Below are 24,969 nucleotides of genomic sequence, written 5' to 3' on the forward strand. Positions count from 1 at the left end.
TCTCATTATTTCTTTCTATTTGGTTATAAATTCTCATCTTCTCTTCATGGTACACCTATATAATAATCTCTCTATTAATTTCTCAATTCATCCTCCTTATTCATGTATAATTTTGTGGTGCACCTCTATGTTAGTCTTTCAATTCTTCATCTCTATTCATGTATAATTTTGTGGTACATCTCTATGATAGTCTCTCAATTCTTCTTCTTTGTTCATGTATAATTTTGTGGTATACCTCTATGATAATCTCTCAAATTTTTTCTCTTTATTCAGTTATAAATTTGTGGTTGCGATTTGTATTTTTGTTTATTTGAGGTGTCATTCAATAAGACAAATCATAGTATGAGTTTTTGCTTATGTAAGTATAGTATTTTTTTTAAGTCCTAGACATTCACATTATAGTTGGAATTATGTAGGCATATGGATTTTTTTTTTGTGTGGATTAAAGTGGCATATGAATCATTGAAGAAACAATTTAACATTGTTTAAGCATAATATCTCTTTTAAAAATCTCTCAATTCTTCTTCTCTATTCAGTTTTTTTGGAGGTGATTTACATTTTTGTTTATTTGAAGTGTAATTTAAGAAGAGAAATATGATATGGGTTTTTGTTAATGTAAGTATATTATTTTCGTCTTTTAATTGGAGACATATCACACTAAAATTGAAATTATCAAGCATATGAATCTCTCTATTAATCTATCAATTCTTCCACACTATTCAGTTATAATTTTGTGGAGGCGATTTGCATTTTTGTTGATTTGAGGTGTCATTCAAGAAAACAAATCATGGTATGAGTTTTTGCTTATGTAAGTATAATATTTCGTCATTTAGTTAGAGAATTCATACTAAAGTTAGAATTATGTAAGCATATGATTTTTTTTGTATGGATAAAGTGACATATGAATCTTTGAAAAATAAAGTAACATTGTTTAGCATAATAATCTCTCTTAATCTCAATTCTTCTTCTTTATTCCATTTTTGTGGATGTGATTTATTTTTTTGTTGATTTGGGGCATCATTCAAGAAAACAAATATTAGTTGATGTTGATCGGTCTATTGTGATTTTTTTCTTCTTTAAAATCGAGCTTGAAAATTATTTTCTAATATTTTTAATTGTTAAAGAAGAAACCAAACATAATGAGGTATTATCCTCTAAACATAGAAACCCATATTTTTTTTCTTAGATTTTTTATTTTTTAAAATATTTGATATATGTAAAAGACTTTTTCATCCTTATATTTAAAATAGGAAATTCATTAGGATAAGGTTGTTTTATCCAAGAATGAAAATAAAATGGTTGAAGGTTAAACTTTTTAAAATTAACAAAACAACGTTATCCTAATGAATTTAATGTTTTAAATATAGAGATGAAAAATTCAGGTTTACTACCATAATACTAATCTAGGTATTATTCTTCATTTCTATCACTTGATGTATTATTCATTTTTCAAACCTTTTTTCTTCAACAATTTATTTTTTCAAGTAATCTTTTATTTTATCTATTCATCAATTGATTTGTTCTTTCATTTTATAAACTTTATTATTCAATAAGATCATTTTTCAGATTTTAACTTCAATAAATTTTTAAAAATTATATTGTCATCGCGCAATGCGCGATGTCAAACACTAGTATTAATAAAACAAAAATAGGTTAAGAAAAGGTAATGATCAGTCAAATCAATGCATTGGGATTCAATAAAACGGTCAATTCATAACTTCAGTATTGTCTTTTCAAAACCTTCGATCCAAGCATATGCACCTATGGATTGGCCCTTTTGTGTCAGGCCTCATGAATCGGCCTCACCGACGCAATTCTACATTAGCTACTCGTTCGTTTGTGTCTCTTCGGTCAGATATGTGAAGCCCATGTGGATTTTTGTGGGTCTTTTCTCATTTCATGAAATAAGTGAACTGGAGGCTATTTTTGAAATAACTGTATTTTTTTAAGTTCTTTTGATATTTTAAGAAAAAAAAAAGATAGTTCAAGAACCCTACCATACATATCAAATCCATAATTTATTTTTATTTATTTTTAATTTTAATTGATAATGTTTCTACAAAATTTGGTTAGTTTAGTTTGAATATAAATATTTGAAATAAAATAATAATTATTTAGTTCTTTTTCTACAATAGATATTAAAAATTAAAAATAAAAATTTTATATTAATTTTCGTATATACATATATGTAAGAGTACAAATCATCATATCGACTACTTTTTACAAGTGTTTCTATATTCCTACTTATTAAATTATCATATTTTTATTTTATTTGTCTAAAATAAGTGTCAATTTTATAAAGCAAATATCTACTTCCTCATTATATCCTTAATTATGAAATCCTCATTATATCCTTAATTATGAAATGGAAAAAAAATTCTCTGTTAACAAGAATAATTTGTTGATCAAAAAGGGTAATAACTACACTTTAAAGTTGTGCCTTTTCCACACTAGATACTTATTTTAGGAGGGGTATATCTAGGGGTCCGGCATACGTTTGCTAATCTTGTATATATATATATATATATATATATATATATATAAACAACATAAATAAACGAAAGCAACCATACAACGCACCCGTTAGAAGGCTGCGAAAAAAGATTGGCATACACCATGAGAGCACATGGTTGCTAATCCCCCGTCTCCCCTAGTAAGTCGAACCAAACCAACATAACAAATCCCATATGAAGTAAGGTCTAGGAAGGATAATAGGTATACGGACTTTTTATCTCTATCCCAAACAGTACAAAATTGTTTTCGTCCGATGAACAGTGTAAAATAAGTGAAGGAAAATGTCGATGGCACATTATATCACGAACATGCTTTCCGTCTCGAGTACAATATGCTTTCATCCGCTATAAAAGCCTGCAAGATGATTCTTTTTCTAGAACCTTATGTGATGGTGGACCGTGGAGGTTTGAGTTGCCGATAAGCCAGACCTAATGTTGTACTAAATGTCAATTTTTATCTCTCTTCGTCAACCAGAATGGTTGATTGGGTGCAAACACCTGCATCGTTCAAAGATGCCATGTCGTCATCAAGCAAAGTAGGCAGCGGGGATCCCTGCAAACCACAAGCAAACACATTATCCACAAACGAACCAAGCAAGGAATAGTGTATCCCACTCGGAAGTGGGGTCTGGAGGGTTATGATACCCGAGTGGAGTGTGAGTGGTTGTTTCCGTGACAACACATGCAAATTACTGGGAATTAAATCCCTTGAACTGATGCTTGTCTTTTAACACTCCAACAGGGGGTAGTGTTTTAGAAAAAGACCAACAATGAACATTCATACACGTATATGTATATACATATACATACACACGTACATATATGTAATATGTTCTACAATTGCAACTGTGGTAGTCTAAAACAATTTAGAACAAGTGAACTGAAAACGGAAACTTAAATCAATAAAACAAGATCAGAAGAAGACATAAATGTCCGGCAAAAGATAAAATGGTGACATGAACACTTGATAATTTATTGAAGTCAAAGACGAACCTCTTCTTGAAGATATAATAGTGGCTTGATGGACTTTAATTTGAAGAAGCTCTCGCAAAGGGTCTTCAGCTTGCCAACCTAACAAAAAGGAATTGTAATGAACACATTATGGGTAGATAAAAGAGGAAACAATCAAACAATAAAAACGAATAGTTACAGTGGTGGTTGCCGGCAGCTTTTTCGTTAACGGAGGCTTTTCACCAATCGATGGTCCAACACATTTCAGAGTAATAGCTGTAAAGAGCAAAATAGTTAAGGGGAGCTGTAGACTGATTATTTGTCAAGGATCCAAAATAGAGGAATCTTGGTGGCACAATCAAGTTCTTTATAGAGATAATAATGGGAAAATTTGGTTATTTTTAATTTATTAATTTTTGTTTTCCCGCAAACATCTTCCCAGAACGGCCGGGCTGAACGTATGATTCGACGCCTCAATGATATCATTCGTGCTTTACTTATTCATGCCCATCTTCCGCCTACCTTCTGGGTGGAAGCCTTGCATACAGCCGCCTATCATCACAATATTCTACCTACAAAAYGCCTTAACTTTTTTACCCCTACTTTCGCCCTATATCTCCGCCACCCAACCTATGATCACCTACGTGTTTTTGGGTGCGCATGCTACCCAAATTCATCCGCCACTCAACCCCATAAGTTACATACCCGCTYCGTCCGTTGCATCTTTCTAGGATATCCTCCCGATTTTAGAGGATATCGATGCTTTGATCCTACCACGGACAAAGTCACTATTTCTCGTCACGTTACTTTTGACGAGAACACYTTTCCATACACCATACCCACACCTAATACCAACTACAATTTCCTTGATGATCTACCACACGGTTTCACTTTCACCAGGTCCATTCCTCGACCCACACCTAAACCGACCCAACCTCCCCCATATTCGACCTCTCCTCTTCAATTCACCTATACCCGTCGTCCCCGACCACCGGCCCCGTTACCCACACCAACTCCACCAGCCTCTATACCTCCCGTCCCATCCCAGGCTGCCTCATCAGCCCCGACCGACAACAATAATCATCCCATGATCACTCGCTCGAAAGCCAAACACACGCTTATTTCCACCACTATCTCTCCTGTACCCACCTCCTACTCCAAAGCCTTTACCGACCCTCATTGGTTGCATGCTATGCAAACAGAATTTCGTGCGTTACAGGTTAATGATACATGGGAGTTGGTGCCTCGTCCGGTTGATAAACCGGTCATTCGTTGCATGTGGATATTTCGCCACAAATTTAAATCTGATGGCTCTCTAGAACGCTATAAGGCTCGRTTAGTTGTAAACGGGAAGTCTCAAACCGTAGGTATTGATTGTGATGAGACTTTTAGTCCGGTTGTTAAACCGGCTACCATACGCACTGTGCTATCAGTTGCTGTTTCCCGTTCGTGGCCCATTCATCAGCTTGATGTTAAAAACGCGTTTCTTCACGGACATTTGAATGAAACAGTCTTTATGCATCAACCACCGGGCTTCGTTGATAAACGATACCCCTCATATGTCTGCAGGTTGAACAAGTCGTTGTATGGCCTTAAACAGGCCCCTCGTGCCTGGTACACTCGGTTTGCAACATATATCTTATCGCAGGGCTTCCACACCAGTGCTTGTGATAATTCTCTTTTCATCTATAGCAAGGGTTCTCACACAGCATATCTATTATTATATGTYGATGACATAGTTCTCACGGCTTCTTCAGACACGTTCTTGCAGGAGATTATTAGCAAACTCTCACGAGAATTTGCTATGACAGACTTGGGGCAATTGCATCATTTTTTGGGGCTTCAGGTCACCCGCAMCTCTCATGGGTTATTCTTAGATCARTCACAGTATGCAAAAGACATCATCTCTCGGGCCTCGATGTCTTCTTGTAAACCTTGCACYACACCTGTCGATCTTTCTGSAAAATTGAGTACCACAGATGGAGACTTGTTTTCGGATCCTACTTTATATCGGAGTTTGGCTGGCGCTTTACAGTATCTAACTTTCACCCGACCAGATATTTCTTATGCGGTACAGCAGGTGTGTTTATTCATGCATGAACCACGTGATCCGCATTATGTTTTCCTGAAGCGTATTCTTCGATATTTACAAGGGACACTTGATTATGGGATTCGGATTATCCGGTCCAATTATCACTCTTTGACTGCATACTCGGACGCCGATTGGGGGGGCTGCCCAGATTCTCGTAGATCGACCAGCGGGTACTGCGTGTTTCTTGGAGATAATYTAATATCATGGTCATCGAAACGGCAGCCTACTGTCTCTCGTTCTAGTGCTGAAGCGGAATATCGGGGTGTCGCCAATGCTGTGGCCGAGGCCACTTGGATTCGAAATTTATTACTAGAGCTRCATATTCCTTTGAGAAAGGCCTCCGTTGTCTACTGTGATAATGTGTCTGCMGTCTATCTATCAGATAATCCAGTTCAGCATCAGCGAACTAAACACATTGAGATTGATATCCACTTCGTGCGGGAAAAGGTTAAAGTTGGTCATATTCGTGTTCTGCATGTCCCTTCATCTCTCCAGTATGCTGATATCTTTACAAAAGGCCTCTCCAGACAACTGTTTCAGTCTTTCAGGTCCAGTTTGAGCGTCTGTCCACCGCCCGCTCAAACTGCGGGGGAGTCTTAGCCCACATATTTACAGGGACTAGTTTTGACAACTTTGTAATGTTTATAATTATCTGTAATTATTAGACATATCTATTCCTAATTTAGTGGTAGGATATACATAGGTTTCTTCCCCTATTTAAGGGGCTCCTGTTTATTGTATCGGTAGGGAAAACAATATACCACAGAAACTTTTAAATCCGACCCCTAGACCGATAAACTGGTTTTCTTTGGTTTGGTTTTATCATGAAATAAAACTTATACGAAAAAAAGGAAATGTTGCAATTTCCATATGATCTATAGCCAAAAATAAAGAAGAAAATAAAATATGTTAAGAGAAAGAAAAAAGATGCATACCAATGAGTCCAGAAGCCATTTTCTGAGGGCCTGTTGGACCATTTGAAGGCCTTTCATCCTCAATTCCATGGAATGCTTTGAGCTCGGAAAATCTGATGTCAAGTTCCAGAAGATATAAATAGGAAAAGACAGTGAGATGAACTGTGGTCTCTGTACTCAATTGTACAGTAGCAAATACATAATTGTTCCCGGATAAAAGAAAGAGTATAAATACAAACTCATATATTATTGAAGTCATACAATCTTAGTGATGGAGTAAAGATCACAAGAAACACATCTATCTTAGAAATGGAGTAATGATCACAAGAAACACGTCTTAGTAATGGAGTAATGATCACAAGAAACACAACTATCTTAGTAATGGAGTAATGATCACAAGAAACACATCCAAGATGCACATTTGTTGAAACAAGTGTTGCATCTGAATCGGATGTAAAAATCCTGTCAGATATGTTTGAATAAGAATCCATGGAGAAATCCAACAAACCAGAATATACAATGGATTCATCTACAATATCAAGGACCACTCAAACTTTACATTAATAAATCTTCATATATGCAATCTAATTCAGTTCTGGATGAGTCTAAAATTAAAAGAGCAATTCCTCTCCTTACAAGAAAATGATCAAAGTAATACTCCAAGGCACTTTTAGAAAACCTTGTTATAGGAGTTAGCAAAGAAACAATTCAATCATACCAAAATTAACATATTCCAATAACTGAATGCAACCAGCCATCATCTTCAGAAGTACCCATCACCATTCTTTCAAACTCTAGCGGAAAATGATAATATGATATTTTGGTTTGAAAATGTCTCAGAACAAATGACTTGCACGTGGGGTGGGACAGTGTCAGTCCCAGTTGAAAACCTTGGGCTCTAGTTCCTGATGCTTTGTCATCATAATCAAAGATGATATTTTCTTTTTCCTTTTTAATCATGCAATAAAAAGAACATGTTTAAAGATACATTACCATTTATGAACTTAAATTAAATTAACCTGAGTGGTTACTGAACCATCGACAGCTAATTACAACTTCAGGCAGATAGCACAAGACTCCACAGCAGTACATACATGTAGATACAGTTTAGAAAAGCTGAAGGCAATTCTTCACGTCTCAAAATCAGTCAATGCAAGTTTAACTAGCATCACACTGCTTTTATGGTTCAATTCTCTCCAATTTTACGTTAAATAATCTGATGCAGATGGATCATAATTACAAAGTTTGCCTCGAGCTCTTGAGAAGAATGGTACTTGATTCTCAAGGAATTGCCTCGAGGAAAACAAGTTGTGGGTTTTAAGTGGATTTTCACTATCATATAAAAGTTAGATGGGAGCATTGATAGGTTCAAAAAGCGAGGTTGGTGGGGAAAGGATTTACTCAATCGTATCGTATTGATTATTATGAGACCTTTGCCCTTGTCGCGAAACTCAATACCATGAGTATTGTTAGCTCTAACATGTCGAAAATCTATGAATGGCTGTTGTTCATATGTGTAGGGAAACCTAGTTACTCGACAAAGCAATAGAGGCAGAAGCAAAATACTTTGCCCTTTTGTTGGGAAATGTCAAGGATGTGGACCCAAAGACTCTTAACAAGAAAGAGTCGAGTTCTAAATCCATAAACATGTATAGTGATAGTAGAGCAGCTAAAAGTGTCGCTAAGAATCCTGTTCATCGCGACAAATGAAAGCAAGTGGAGATTGATAGGCACTTGTGCCGTTAAAAGTGAACAATAGAGGCATACAACTTAGTTATATCCCTTCGTGGATGGACAATCTAACTAAGGCACTTCCTGTATCAAGTGTTGATGAGTTTAATTCCATGTTGGGGTTGTACAGTATATACAACTCAACTTGAGGTGGAGTGTAGAAAGAAGTAAATATGCATTTTCATTTTCATTTTGGATTTGTATTTGTATTTTTTTCTTATTTTCTCTCTTCTTCTTAAGAATGAAAAAGGTTGTTAGGGTAATAGTATATAGAAGGGTACCCATTTGTACATGTGAGATACAAAAATACAACATTCTTTCCTTACATCTTCTTAAACAACCAAGACTTGTTTCGTAATACTATATAAAAGGGTACACATTTTTACATGTGAGATACAAGAATACAACATTTTTTTCCCACATCTTCCTAAACACACAATTTTTGTTTCGTAAATGCAAAGAGGTAAACAATCAATAACATGTCGAACAAACTCTTCTAGGATAAGTTTTTGAGAAGAGACAAAGAAAGCTAGAATGGAAGTTAAACGCATTTCATTTGGAGATCAGATCAGACCACAGTTTAAGCTAAGCCACCTCAATCGAACAGTAAACCTGCAACTTCTTTTGCCAAGTACCTAAGCTCCAAACCACATAATAATAATAATAACCACTTTATAGGACATGCATGAGCTAGCAACGAAACAAGGGGTCAAACACCCGCTACATTAGAAAATACCTTGGGTGAAGCCTCTTGATCTCTTCCGAATTTTGATGCGGCTTTGACATTACCAGGCGTACATACCTGCACAAAATATACTATATGTGATCTATCTAGTGTGGAAAAGGAGATCATATCTCAGCACATCAATTCTCTTCTTCCCTCCCTCACTCCTCAGCTACATACACCCTCAACATTGAAAAACTTTAATGCATGCAGATGTATAGTATGAAGTCATTAAAGAACAACTATATTGAATGATGAAGTAAGGACATACCGAATCTCAGAGTCTTTGCGCTCTCGAGGGGTAATCTGATAAATGACAGTAAGACAAATGCTTTAGGTTAAACTAGAAGAGTACTCACGCAATGCAGCGAGACACATTTCGATTTTAATATTCTATTTTATTATTTGTCTATGTCGATGTTATAATACGATTTTATATGTTTTTAAGAAAGCAATAATGATTTTATTTTTGAATAAAATATAAATTTGAAAAAATATATCAATGTTAATACCAAATCAACTATTTAAAAGTTCTTATTTTTTATGTAATTTCTGTAAAAAAAAATTATTATAATTTAATTTAAGTTTAATAACGAAATAATTTATTTTTGATTTAATAATATAACATTTTATAAAAATAATAATTATTCTGTTAGAACTTAATGATTATCCTAATTATATTTTAGATTTTTTATATTTAAAATGAGACTTTATCCTATATTTGATTATGTTTATCTACAGTTAGTTACACGAATTCAGATATGGAGCTTTAATAAGTTGTACTTACGCACAATCTACTTGCAATTTTGAATTTTAAGTAATATGCATTAATAAACAGTACTTTACGTATAAAAAGTGGTTTTTAAGAGTTTTTGTCAAATGATTTATAATATATATAGATAACTTTTGAGTGGTTTGTGTATATATATGCTCTTAAATTTACCTCGCTCCCGTTCAATACTTCAACTTTGGCCAAACGAGCAATCAAAACATATCTTGCAATCCCACCTCTCCTGGGATCAGTTGCTGGATTCTCAGAACACCTAATATCCTGCACTTAAAAACCTAATGTCAAAAGGTCAGGATTTGATGTTGAAACATGTTCATAATTGAAGTATCCTTTGTTAAAGCTAGAAAACATTGTTGGACTTTATTTTAGGTAGTTCTTAATATTTGCTGTAATCTTATCAACTAGTTTTATAGATCCAAAATATATGCAAAGTTAGTTACGCATGCACCACCCTACTTATTCGTTCATGAAATCAATGAAGCAGATACACGAGACAATTCACAGCTAAAATACATCAACCATTATGGTATCAGAGCTACTATCTAAAAAACCTAGCATCCCTAAGGCTGATTTCGCCCATTCATCCACTCCAGCCCAATTCAGTTCTGAACCTCTTCAGAACATATCAAATCACTTCTCATAAGTTAAATGGGAGTAATGTTTTAGAGTGGCCACAATCTGTACAACTGTTTATTCGTGGCAGATCCAAATCAGTTTCCTTTCAGCAAGGAGCGACTAGAGCACTTGTATCAACTCATGAGTTCTCATCATAATGCTTCCACCCCATTCTCTTCTTTTGCACAAGAAGGTACCATACATGCTGACTTTGGTGTTAGTCTAGAAAATTCAGAGCACTAAATCATTGCCACCAATCACATGACTGTCGATTCCTATACTTTTATCTTCCCAGTACAGGAAATCAAAAGGTCAAAATATAAGATGGTTGTTCATCTTCTGTTGCAAGTAACGGTTCTATTTTTATGTCTCCATCTATTACCATAAAGAATTTCCTACACGTTCCTAACCTATCCCACAACCTAATCTACGTCAGTAGCCTCATTCAAAACTGATATTGTCTAATTAAGTTCCTATATCCACCAGATGTATTTGTCAGGATCCATGATCGAGGAATCTTATCACTTTGACGATGGCAGACTGTAAGAAAAAACAAGTTCAAAAGTCAAGCTATTCCTCTTTTTTGTGTTCAGAAGACGAAATAATGTTATGCACCGTGGACTTGGCTATCCCAGTTTTAATCATCTACAACATTTGTTTCCTTTGATTTTCATAATAAAGATGTGAACCATTTACAATGAGAAACATGCGAGTATCATAGATCTGTATATCCTTCCCTATGATGCATGCAATCATAACATTTTTCTCTCATACACAGTGATATTTGGGCTCCATCCAGAATTAAGAGTGTCTCAGGTAGTCGATGGTTGATCACCTTCATTGCTGACCACATTAGGATATATCATTTGAAGGAAAGTCAGAGGCTGTTGAGAATTTTAAACTCTTCATGCTATGATTAACACTTGTATTCAATTTAAATGAAAATTACAAATTTTATGAATTAATGACGGGTGTGAATATTTAACTTTATTCTTGATAGATTTCTTTCTAAGCAAGGAATCATACACCATAGCTTGTGTGTAAACACACCCCAACAAAACGGCATTGTTGAAAGAAAAAACAGGCATCTTTTGGACGTGTGAGGGCTTTACTCTATGCTACGCATGTTCCTAAATGTTTTTGGTCTGAAGCTATTCTCACAGCATCATATTTAATTAACCAAATGCCAACTCAGGTTTTAGATCACACCACATCATTAGAAGCTTTAAAAATCTGCATTTTACCAAGTGGCAGGTATGTTGGGTTGATGAAACTCCGATAATGGTGTTAACTCGAGGGACCTTTGATGGAGATTAGTCCATTTGAGTGACCAAATCCAAATTTTGAGCAAACCACCGGGAACAGAGCGTAATTCACTCTAGGAAATAAGTTTTTCCCCAGTTTTCGATACAGAACATAAAGACTTGTCTTTCTATAAATATACCAACAACATTGGGTTGATATCATTCAAACTGGGGAGGAATTTCCAACTTATACCTGGCCACAAATTTTAGATATGTTGTCAATTCGACCGCTTTCTGCAACTAATGTTCGACAGAAATTAACAGAATCAACTGAACTTTAAAAATACCAGAAGCATGCAATTAATGATACGACAAAAGAAATATGTTTTAGCAAGTAGACAAAACAATTTTGTAGCTCTTTGCTAGCCATTCTTGTAAAATATCTTCTTAAGGCACATGTTACACATGATATTGAAATTATTTTCTTAAAGCTAAGCCATGCTATGATCTATTGTTAAGTTATATACTTAGTTTCAGTTTTTTGGGTAGAGAAGAAGATAAATGGCAGGTAAAGCATATCAAATAAAAGAACCTTACCACTAAGCCAGGATAAGAGTTTAGCGCATCAATGGAAGCTACATCCTCGATTTTATTAGCTCCTGAATGGTGTAAATATTCAGTAAGTCAAAATTGTTAAAGCAACTCCATGCAAGCTACACATGATAGCAGAAAATGTTATTACCTATAAGTAGGCAGCGCAATTTTTGGAAAGGCTTATAGCTCTTGTCAGGTGAAGCAGAGCTATATGGCAGTTCATCTGCAGCAGGGTACCAAATGTGTTCTATGCTATTTTTATTCAAATGAAGTTGCTCCAAACTGAAAGCAGAAACCACAATTTCGAGGATTAACGTCAGCATACAAGCCTAGCAAAGTTTAATCTAAGAAGCAAAAGAAGATTTTGCTTTATGATACCATTTCAGTTGTGAAAGTTTCAAGATTTCACCCCAATCAGCTATATAGTTATCTTCCAAGTTAAGAAGTCGAAGAGAGTCAAATCCTTGTACAATATTGGATGATGTAGTCTGTGTAAAAGAAGATGAACATGATAAACTAACAAGCAACATATAGTGATACAAGTGGCTTCTAAACAAAAGGAAAAAAAATGAAATTCCTGGATACAACTATTCAATTAAATTTTGAATCTATGCTGCTTCCAAATATACATCGATGTTGATCAAAACAATAGGTTCTTCCTACTGGAAATCAGATTGTGTTGGATCACAAAACACGCACGGAAAATCGATGTAAAGTAGGTGACAAATAACACCTCAAGTGGGGAATACTTCTCTGCTAATTTTACTTCAAAATAGTACGATTACAAGATTTAAAAAAAGAAAACTTCAACCCCATAAATAGACTGCCTAAAAACCTAATATGCTAAACATGTAAACAGTTAACAGCAACATGCGGACCCACGTTCTCCTAATGGGTGGTAACCATTCTCACCTTATTCTCCACTAAACTTGGTCAGTCAACGACCAAGTCAGAATTAACGTCCAATACTCTCCCTTTAATTCTGTCAAGATCCTTCACTCCCAAAAGATCCCGCATCTCAGTGAACTTGACTCGTGGCAATGCTTTGGTCAGAATATCGGCTCGTTGTTCTTCCCTACTTACATGCTCCGCACTAATCAGCTCCTTTTCAACACACTCATATATGAAGTGAAACCTCGTGTTTTTCATGAGGGCTATGGCCAACTTGTTGTCACATACAACTTGACACTTCTAGCTTCCCAAACCATTAGATCTTATCTTTCAGCAAACTTCTTAACCACAATGCTTGGCACACCGCTGAGGTAGCTGCCATGAATTCAGCTTCACAAGAGGATAATGCCACCGTGCGTTGCTTTTGGGAAGACCACGTAATTGGGTTGCATGAAAAGTAAAACACCGTTCCGGTTGTGTCTTTGCTATTGTTCAGATACATACGGTGACTGCTGTCGCTATACCCAACCAATTTCCCATCGCCTCCTTTTTGATATTACCAAACTGTGATCGACTGTCCCTTTGATATATCTCAAAATCTGCTTTACCGCTTTGAGATGACTCTCACTCGACGATTCCATGCACCTGCTGACTACTCCAACCGAGTAGCCAAGGGCTGATCTTGTGTGGATCAGGTATCGTAGCCTTCCAATAAGGCGCCGGTACTTCGTGGCATTCATTGGCACACCATTTTCATCTTTTGTTAAGCTGAGCTTCGGTTCCATTGGCCATTTCGAAGGAATACAATCTGCCATACAAGCTGATTGCAATAGTTTTTTTCGCATACCCAGCTGGCCCAATTGCGATGCCATTTCTATTTTGTTGCACTTCTATCCCAAGGTAGTAGGATAGCTTCCCCAAGTCACTCATATCAAATACCTTTTGCATCTGTTTCTTAAAACAACTACCTGCTCCTCAGTTGTACATGTCACAATCACGTCATCGACGTACACATCAACTATCAGCACCGTCTTTGATCTTTGAAATTTGTAGACTGCCTGTCCTTGAGGACATCTTTGAAAGCTCAAGTCTTTAAGCATTTTGTTAAGGCGAACATTCCATGCCCTTGGAGCCTGCCTCAACCCATGAAGAGCCTTGTTCAATCGGTAAACCACGTGCTCTTTGCCTGAAATAACAAAGCCATCATGTTGAGAAACATACACCTCTTCTTGTAAGTCGCCGTTTAAGAAGGCCGACTTCACATCAAGGTGGTGGACCTTCCACCTTCCTTTGCTGCAAGGGCCAACAGCATTTGAATAGTCTCCAAACGTGCCACCGGTGCAAAAACCTCATCGAAATCAACCCCCTTTCGCTGCATGTATCCCTTCACGACCAAACGGGCTTTGTGTTTCATTACATTACCATGTGCATCCTTTTTTAATTTGAATACTCATTTCAATCCAATGAGTTTGTGTCCACGAGGTAAATTACTCAAACTCCATGTATGATTCTTCTCGATTGATTCAAGTTCTTTCTTCATTGCTTCCTCCAATCCCGATAGCATGTTGCCTCCGAGTATGTTGTAGATTCATCACCACCGAACATTAACTCGTCTTGTTCATCTTCTACTGGTTGTATCCTAGCATAAATATCAGCCAGTGATCTAGAACCACGAACAGGTGTGTGATCATAAGCTGAAGGAATTACTTCTTGACTATGCCCAGAGGTTGCAACGGATGCACCCATTGTGAGAGGAGTCGAGTTCGATGAATTACCTGAGCCGCTTGTTGTCGCTGGTGAGGTAACCAATGGTGATGGTGGGTCATTTGCGTCGAAGTGATGACTAAGACTCCCACCTCCCTATCCAATAGTGATTGGATCTCGTGTCTCTACTTTTGTCGTTGATCCATTAAAACTTTGATCCACTCTGGTTTCCATGTGGGCTCACTGCCTTGGGCCAAAGCCCATTCCCATTTGTTCTTTTCCTCGAACACAACATCACGGGCCACTACCACTTTGTTTTGTTTAGGGTTGAATAGACGATGAGTCTTACTGCCAGGTTCAACTCCCAGATACACCATAGGTATGTTGCGATCACTTAGCTCCATGAGTTGGTTCACTGGTCTCTTTGCATGTGCAAAACACCCGAATACTTTTATATGTTTGAGTGTTGGTTTCCTTCCCTTCCAACCTTCATACAGAGTCATATTCTTTACACCCCTCGTTGGAATTCGATTGAGAAAATACGCAGCGTGATGAACTGCTTCTCCCCAGAAGTTCTCTCACACATATATGATTTTCAGTAACAATCTCGTAGCTTCAAGAATGGTTCGATTACGGCATTCAACCACACCATTTTGTTGAGGGGAGTGTGGTATCATTAATTGTCTCTTGATTCCTTCCTTGTTGCAAAAATCAGCATAGTGTTGGGAGGTGAATTCCCCCACCCCCTTGATCTGTCTGTGATGCTTTCAGCTTGAAACTACTCTCCTTCTTAACTTGGGCCTTAAACTTCTTGAAGGCCGCAAAGCCTTCATCCTTCGTTTTGATAATGTAAACCCACATATATCGACTATAATCATCAACAATCAACAAGAAATATCGATTACCTGCTATGGTTTGTGGTGATATTGGACCACACAGACCAACATAAACTAATTCAAGTGGGCTGCTTGCATGCCACTGTGTTTCTTTCGGGGAACGGTTGTCGAGTCTGTTTCGCGACCAAACACCCTTCGCAGACTTGTGTAGGGTGCTTTATACTCGGAACTCCATGCACCAGTCCACTTTGTACCATGGTTTCCATGACCTGGAAGTTTACGTGACCCAATCTCACATGCCACAACCAAGCTTCATCATCGAGACTCGTAGCTAGACATATCGGTCGAGTAGTATCGAGAATGATTTTTTTGTACAATCGATTCCTAAATCGTTGTACCTTCATGATCAGTCTACCTCTTTCGTCATGTACCCTCGAGTACTCATGCAACATCTCGACTTTGTACCCATCTTCTGTCATCTGGCCCAAACTCAAAATATTGCTATGCAAGGTAGGGATGAAATATATGTCGGGTATGAGTTGTTGTTCACCATTCTTACACTCCAATAAGATGAACCCTTATCCTGCGCTTTTCACCTTAGAACCATCACCAAATCGCACCTGCCCAATCACTTGTTCATCAAGCTCGGCGAAGAATCCTTTCACACAAGTCATTTGATTGCTAGCACCATTATTTAAACACCAAATGTCTTTGCCATTATCATCCTTCCCTTCGTTCTGCCCCGAAAATACTTTTTCTTCATTTAGCAACACCATGGTTGTCGCTTTCTCGCCGTGTACACTCAAAAGCTCTTGCATTTGAGTCAGATTCGCCTCATCACCAGTCTCTTTGGTCGACTTGCACTCAGACGCATCTATCACAGTTGAAACACTTTATGTGCTTCTTGTCCCTTGCTCTTTGATGGTTGCCATTCGAGTCTCGCGACACTGTAAAACTGCCACGACCACCTCTGCCTCGTGTACTCCCTCTGCCTCGACCACCACAACAGCCTCCCCTCTCCTGGTGTGATGAACCATGTCCTCTACCACCCATTGAAGAACTTCCCCCTGAAAACCTTTGATTGGATTGACCTTCCGTCCGGGTGAGCAACAAACTTGTTTCACCACCTGTATTCCCACTGCGAAGCCTCAATTGATCCTTGTAGGCCTTGAGCCTACAGATTACTTCTTCAAACGACATGGTCCTTGTAGGCCTTGAGCCTACCGATCAATTAAAGATATTCACCCAGGACAGATTCAAGCAATTTTCTTACCAGTATACCGTCTTCGAGAGTAGCACCAAGATTGTTGTACTTCGAGCATCATATCGCTCAATTTTCCCGCGAACTCATCTATCGACTCCCCGTCTTTCATTCAGAGAGCTTTTAAGTCTCTTTTGAGAGTGTGTACTCTCGCATTCTGGACACTGAAGCGGAAGAGTACTACTTTCCTTTCCATGTTGCGTTACGATCGACATGTCTTTAAGTCTAAGATACTTGGGCATGAACCAGGCTCTGATACCAAGCGTTGGAAATCAGATGGTGATGGATCGAAAAACACGCACGAAAAATCATGTAAAGAAGGTGATAAATAACACATTTAAGTGGGGAATACTTCTCTGCTAATTTTACTTCAAAATAGTATGATTACAAGACTTAAAAAAAGAAAACTTCAACTTTATAAATAGACTGCATAAAAACCTGATATGCTAAACATGTAAACGGTAACAGCAACATTCAGGCCCACATTCTCCTAAATGCGTGATAACCATTCTCACCTTATTCTCCACTAAACTTGGTCAACCACGACCAAGTCAGAATTAACGTCCAATACTTCCTCATTAAACCAGATCATTGGAAATGGAAGTATGTTTGAAACAATCCCAGTTGCTAACGTATGCAAGCCAAGGGTCTTCTCAGAAGCATCCTCTATCTCTTGAGACAAGGTAAGATTTGCATACATTTTACCCCTCCCAGACCCTAGCTAGCTCTGGTGGGATATACTAAGTTTCTTTTGTATATTATGAGATGTACAATAGAGGATACGAGATCTACCAACTTAGAAGGAGCACTAATGACGGTTGAGGGTCAAGCAACCCTCAAGGAGTCCGTTTATTCTCTCCTTGGCTGTTTTTAAGAATAAGACAAGACAGAGTTCTTTCATAAGCTCTTTGGCCATTTGCTTATGATAAAGTGAAAAAGAGAATTTCTCACCAGCCATCGCCAATTTCCCCACAAAGCATAAGTCAAACTTTAGGCGACTTTTCTGTATTTATTTTAAGTCTTTAACAAGACCAAATAGTAAGTAATTTACCTAATCTACCAAATTAAATGTGGAAAGTACAACTTTGAAACTTCTATGCATGCAAGTTGGACTCTTTACCAAACCCAGAAATTGAATACACACACACACCTACACCTACACCTACATAAATATATATAGAGGAGGTATAAAGAGCTCAGATTTTCATTAATTTTCATATTAGAAGTCAAGATTCCCATTGTCAAATCCTATGAAAATCAAAAGATTTTGTTTGCTTCTAGTATTGTTAGCTTCTTTAAAATCCTTTAAATACTCCTATAACCAATGTCATGGAACGTACTAACTACTAAGATATCATAATGAACACTCGGAATGCCAAAAAGGATCATCAAAACATATGGTTAGAGTGGGAGAAAAGGTATCTCACAGGCATGACGACGTGATACACACTAAGATGAAAACATAATGAAATTGGTATGATTAATGGTTTCTAGCAATTGAAGAAGTTGGGGTCTCCCTATGGTCACACCAATTTAGTGTTTACAAATCATATATCCCCTCTAGGCCTACCCTTTTCTTATTTATACTCCTTCACAACACCTAAACAAAATCTCTCCGCCCCACTAACTCTAGAACCTTCTAGAATGACCCAAAACTACTCACACCTATTTGTACGGCTAATATTAGGGATATAACAATACCCGCCCCCTAAACTTCCACCATGTCGCCAAGGTGGGAAGATATCAAAGAAATGACTCTTCATATCAATTGCTACTGATGGTGGTGATGGTAACGATGGAGGCGGTGGTTCCCATGTTACCGATTGATGTAACAGAAAACAATCTAGCACGCAGGAAGAAGTCTATGAAAGGAGCATCTTGTAGTTCCACTGTTGCTCTCTGAATCCCAAACTTAAACTTGCCACGTCTCCTCTCCACATCTATTAAAGATGTGAGTTATATCCCACCTACCGCCCAATCTTCAAATGGAACACCCAAATTATCCATCAAACTAAGCAATCCTCCCAGAATGACTCAGAGTTGCATACCCGACCATAACGACCTTTCGAATAACAGTTGGGGTGTTTCCAGCAGCATCAAGGGTGTTGGTTCTCTTGCAACTTTTGTGACTCATCCCAACCATTTCAGTCTTTCCTCCTGCTTTATCACTAATGGGGCCACATGTATCGCAAGTTAAACCAGTGGCTATGGTGCTCAGCATCCCAATCACAACTTCATCAATGTCATACATGGTAACAGGACTTAAACTCACAACAATGTTGATTGAAATCGAGAATATTGGAATGATACAAGGTTTATTTCCCCAAACAAGACCAAAAATAATGTTTGTAGCGGCTCCGATTCAGGTAGAATCAACATCTTGTTGACAGTTGTACGTATTACTAGTGCAATTCTCGGTTGTGTAGTACCTAATTTCAAACCAAATAATAAGCCTAGGTCGTAAATCAACAGCAGCATATAAGAACAATGGGCTTATTTTTATCTTCTTGTTTCCAAAACTGAAGATAGCATAAGTAGAAGACAAAAAAATGAGTCACACTTATAGTCATGAACAAGGTTGTCATTAAGGGTTGATTTATCACATCAGACTCAATTTCCCTCGTGATCTTGACCTTGCAGAAGTTAGTGTCAAACATGGTAGTGAATCAACAAACAAGCACCGGGAGTGACATATTGCACCCTTTTTCTACTTCTTTCCTTGAGTCACTTCTCATTTCAATTGTAACATGTGATCCAAGAACATGAGTTTTGATTTCCTCTACTTCCGATTTTGCCATGTGAGAAGTGAACATAAGCAAATTGATCAGAGAAGCCATATCTTCTGCCTTAGGCTTCAATTGAGTCATTACTCATGGTGGTTATTGTGGCAGCCAAGGTGGTATAAGCAGTGGCGGTAGTTTCCGAAGATTGCCGCCCACCCAATTTATCTCATTGGCCATCCACGAGTCAGAGTGTGAGAAGATGATAGTGCATAATACGCTTGCCAATGGCTTGGGCTGAATTGAAATAAAGTGATGGTACCCGGCCATATTAAAATAATCTGACAAGACGGGCCATAACGAAACAAATGGGTTAGGCTTTGTTGCTATATCAGTTTTTCTATTCTTCAACTAGATCAGGATTCCAACGACTGATTTCTTTGTGGCCCTAGTTATGTTCGACGATGAATTACGTGCGAGGGAGGCAGTATTCTCGACCACGGCTTTCGTGTTGGGGAAGATGGCAGTGACAGCGGCGAGGCTAGTAAAGATGGTAGAGACTACAACGGTGGTGGCGAAGAGGGTGGAAGCGGCGATGGCAACAGCCGGAAATGGCCATTAACAAACCTCACCCTTCCCCTATCTCGATCTCTCTTTTTTTATATTTTCTCCCTCCTTCCTCCTCTCTGTATTTATTCTTTATCTTCTTGCAAACTTTTCTCCATATTGTCCCTCTCCATGTTCACACCTTGTTTTAGGGTTAGAAACCGTTCACGAGATGAACACCCGGTTATTGAACAGTATTAACGAAGGATCATCGACTTCAGATCCTCCCAACGTCTAACAGGTCTCCTCTAATGCTCTCATTGAACCCATCGCAAGGCAACTCCTTCAAAGGCACCAATGGCCGCTTCAATTTGCTCCTCTCCTTAAGCCGATTTGACATAAAATACCTTTATGCTATAAGGATCCACCCCTTTGGGTCAGTTCCATAGAAAATTGGTATTTCCAATTTCCTCTCCTTAATAGTGGAAAAACAATTTACCTCCAATTCTTGTCCCAGTGGATGCATCTTCTCTCCAGTTGCATTGGAATAAATAATCTCCTCCACTTCTCTTGGAGTTTAATCAACCTCTCCAATTGCTTCTTCATAGTCCCCATAGTCATCTTCAAGGATTTGAAATCTTCCTGTATCTTCAAGCCTTCAACCTTCATCTCGTTTCCTTCCCGATAGTCATTGCTCTGATACCAATTGATACACACTGAGATGAAAACATAATGAAATTGGTATGATTAATGGTTTCCTGCAATTCGAGAAGCTTAGGTCTACCTAGGCTCACGCCAAATTTAATGTTTATAAATCAGATATCCCCTCTAGGCCTTCCCTTTTCTTATTTATACTCCTTCACAATACCTAAACAGAATATCCCGCCCAAACTAACCCTTCCCCCACTAACTCTGGAACCTTCTAGAATGACCCAAAACTACTCACACCTATTTGTACGGCTAAAATTAGGGGTATAACACGACGGTATTCAAAGATATTACAGTATAATTAAAACATCAACGGGATCATCCTGATCTACAACATCATCAAGGCCAGAACATGGTAAAGGTAAGGAAATTACAGACCGTTATCTCCCTCAACTTATTTCCCATTACATGCAGCTCTTCGATGGCTCGCAGTGAATCTTTAAGCTCTTCAATCTGCAAATCAAGTAAGCTCTAATGGCATAAACCATATTAAGAAGTCATAGTCAAGACAAACAGAAGTAAGGAAAACATTGCTCGCCTGAGACCAATTTATGGCAGTATTATTTAGAACTAAAATCCGAAGATTCGTCAGGTGAGAGATTCCAACTACAGAATGTGACATTGTATTGCTTGACAAATTAAGGGCTGTAAGGGCTGGTAACCCGCTGCAGATGGCAGCAACATCCTGCAATACAAGGCAAGTACAAACATAGTCAATTTTACTTGGCTTCAAGCTTAAATACTTTCATAAACAACATGCAAGCATACAAAAATCTGTTATAAAGATCATTATATAATACTAACCATAGCTTCTTTTTTTATTTACATTGTACCTGAAAGTAAAGGTGCCACAACATATTAAGACGTGCTATAGAGTTTGAGTCTAGCGTCTATGTTCAGGAATTTGAGTGTAAACATCCTCTGAGGTGGATGTCTAACAAGGCTTTCCGCTCATGTATCATGTTGAATCAGTGAAGCAACACAAGTAAAATATGCCAATAATAATAGTAATAACTTCAATGTGCCTCTAGCATAATAACATAGGCTAATGTCAAAAGTAGCTTTCACCCTAACAACTATAAGAATGCAAGACCTGTAAGCAGAAGAAACATACCTGCCACTCGGAAAGCAGATTTCCAGTTAAATCAAGCTCCTTTAGATCTGCAATAACAGACAAAGTTGTAATGGCACAAAACTAGGTATAACTATATGTTGATATTTGTTATTGATAAATCCAACATAATAAAATTCGATGATCACAAATTCACAATTAATTAAATTTCCAACATACATCTTCAGGTCATTGAGACCTAAGTAATCATGTTATAGATCAACAATAGCAAAGGAAGACGTAGTGGTTATCTATAGCATTACAGAGTACAAGAATACGAATGAGGTCAATCATAAAGAAAGGAAAAGTTAAAGAGGGCAAGAAGATAAACATACATAAACATTAGCACCTTAAAGTTTGATTATAGAGCTTGTACTGCTCAGCTTACGCTTTGCCTCTTGCATTTCTAAATACCGTTTAATGTAGAAACTGTAGATATAAAGTGCAAAAGCATGTCCCTTGTTGCATGATGTTGTACAGTATTTCATAGCAAATGCCCTTAATAAATTCCTCTTAGGGTCCGTCTACTGGACAGGACAACCCTTCAATGAACAAAAATACTATCAAAAGTTTTAAATTAGTGACCTGAGTAACTCGTATGAGCTTTTCACATTAACAAATTTAAATAGATTAACCATCAGCTTAACTTTATAAGTAATCAGCAGCTTCCACAAATTATCATAAGCATCCAAACACTATGACCACTAGATCCTACATCTCTTGTCCCTTATGCTTCCCAAGTCACGTTTTTGTACTATATGGGAATAAGTATATTGAGATGACTATAAAAATCGTATAAAAAGTCGTCCCACAAAAATACCTCATGGCCACTTTCCAATTTAACAAAAAATTTATCCAAAGTAACAGGTGCAGTCTAAACAATTTAAATTGATAACATATCCATAAGAAAATATAAAGAGAGAAGGAGCTGAAACTTACTTGGTAGAGTCTTGCTAATTTGAAAAGGGTCCCCAGAAGAACTAACCCCTAAATAAAACAATGATGCACCCGGCAACTCCTCGAATCGACCCAGTTTGTCTTCAATCTTATCTTTACCCAACAGCTGAACATTTACTCGTTTGTTGCTAGCAGAAAGAACATACATTTCATCTGTAAACATGAAGAACAAAATCAGGCATTATATCAATTAAAAAAACAAATGCTGCCACGCCGCCCTATTAACTTAAACAAAAACAAAAACTACGAGTTCGGAATTGCATGTGTACCTTCTTCTTCTTTAGTAGAACTGGTTCGATATCGTATATCTAGGGCCTGCAACAGCGAAACGCCGGTGCTCAAATTGTGTGAGCGAGCGAAGGAAGCTGACTTGGGAAACTGAGCATTGAAATAGCGAACACCATTGACTGATCCATCATGTTTTCCATCACGATTGTCCCATTCAACGCCGACCCAGTTGCCAGAATAGCCTTCCACTTCTCCGACGTACTTCACGGTGCCGATTCGCCTGCAGTCTCCAGCCCAATGGACTCGCTGGCCGATTTTGAACTCGCATTGTTTGGGGTTTTCCAAGTCTGATGAGCTTTGCATTTCTGATACGTAGCCACTATAGAGTCCAAAGATCTGGTTGTAAGGTTCTCCCGATTTTCTGATCGGACACCAAAAGGTTGGTAATTATAGACTTTGTAAAACAAACATGACCAAATTACTTCAGCTTTCAAATGGTGGGAATTTTGGGTTGCAAAAACGAGTACCACTTTGATGGAGATGCAACATTGCGATTATGTGGGGTAGATTTGGACTTTTGGGTTTTTACAAAAGCAGGGTTGTGTATGCAGGATAGTGCCGAAGGGATTATTTACATAAAAATAAATTATATTTTTGATCCATGTAGTTGTTACATATTGTTAATTTTATTCTTTTTTTCAAACTAATTGCAATTTTAATCATTACAATTTTAACTCAAGTTAAAAAAAAGAAAGTTACCTTAAGGATATATTAGTCAATCTAATCTTCTTGTTTTTTTTTCCTTTTTCGGTTTATTAGCTATACAATACTCTAGACATACACACATATCTATATTATCTTATAAAGCAGATTTGTAAAAAGTCTTAAAAACAACTTTAAATGCATAAGGTACTATTTTTTAATGCATAAAGTCTTAAAGTCTTAAATACAATATCACAAACACATTGTACAACTAATTTATGCACAAAGTTATTGCTTTCTCATGCACAACTACTTATGGTCAATGTACAATCATAATTTAGGTTTCCAAAACTACCAGACACGCTCTCCTCCCAAAGTGACGATTCACAAGCCATATCAGTCACTCTCTTCCCGAAGTAACGATTCATACACCATCCCATCGCTTCCCTCTTCAAAGCGACGATTCACAATTGATTTCCCAAGATGTTCGATTCAGGCTCTCGGTACGATTCACAATTGATTTCTGAATATGGTTAGGGTTCTTCTCAATGCTTCATTTGATCCATCGATCATCTGTTGACTCCATCTCCATACGGTTAGTTTTTATTTATCATGGTATTGCATCTTCCTTCCACTTTTCAGAATGCTATGTTTTAGGGTTCGAATCCTCCTATTGTGAGTTCTAATCTTCCCCTCTTTAAATGTTCCAATTCTGACTTTCATCTTCATCTTTCTGGTTAGATTACAATCATCCTCTCATACGGTCAATGTTTTCTTCAACTCTCTCTCAATCATCAACAATCAATCTTTTTTGTTTGTATCTATGAATACTCACGGGCTTGTTTAATTGTGATTAGGGTTTTGTTCAAAAGTTCAGTTGTATCTGTCTGCGAATTTAACTTAAATAATGTGAGATCCAAGGATCAGTTCTTTCATTAATGTTTGTTTGAAACTTCATTTATTTAGCTCCCTGTTTGTTTATCCTGTTAAGCTTCCAGGCAAAACACCCCACATAAAGCCTTGTTATTGCTTCCATTTTGGACTAATAGGCGCAATTAATTTGAAATAGAGTGGGTTGCAATTCTTTTGTTTTATAGCAAAACACCCAATTCTTTTGCATTCTCTTTTTAGATTTAG

General features: G+C 37.4%; 1 protein-coding gene across 1 annotated transcript; it reads right to left on the reverse strand.

Annotated features, from left to right (window-relative positions):
• Positions 1–2,709: 2,709 nt before the first annotated feature.
• On the reverse strand, positions 2,710–23,654 carry LOC112501633 (tubulin-folding cofactor E). The gene is made up of 15 exons (XM_025105320.1): positions 23,172–23,654; positions 22,885–23,055; positions 21,949–21,995; positions 21,373–21,519; positions 21,213–21,287; positions 12,547–12,656; positions 12,317–12,450; positions 12,172–12,233; positions 9,869–9,976; positions 9,197–9,231; positions 8,938–9,003; positions 6,492–6,583; positions 3,664–3,740; positions 3,507–3,584; positions 2,710–3,066 (listed from the first exon to the last, which is right to left on the reverse strand). The coding sequence occupies exons 1-15, from the start codon at positions 23,491–23,493 to the stop codon at positions 2,968–2,970; spliced, it is 1,623 nt and encodes a 540-aa protein (XP_024961088.1). The 5' UTR covers positions 23,494–23,654; the 3' UTR covers positions 2,710–2,967.
• Between the last annotated feature and the right edge of the window lie 1,315 nt (positions 23,655–24,969).

The sequence above is a fragment of the Cynara cardunculus genome, unplaced genomic scaffold (genome assembly GCF_001531365.2).
Source record: "Cynara cardunculus var. scolymus isolate 2C unplaced genomic scaffold, CcrdV1 Un_Scaffold_362, whole genome shotgun sequence".
In the NCBI taxonomy this organism is placed as follows: domain Eukaryota; kingdom Viridiplantae; phylum Streptophyta; class Magnoliopsida; order Asterales; family Asteraceae; genus Cynara; species Cynara cardunculus.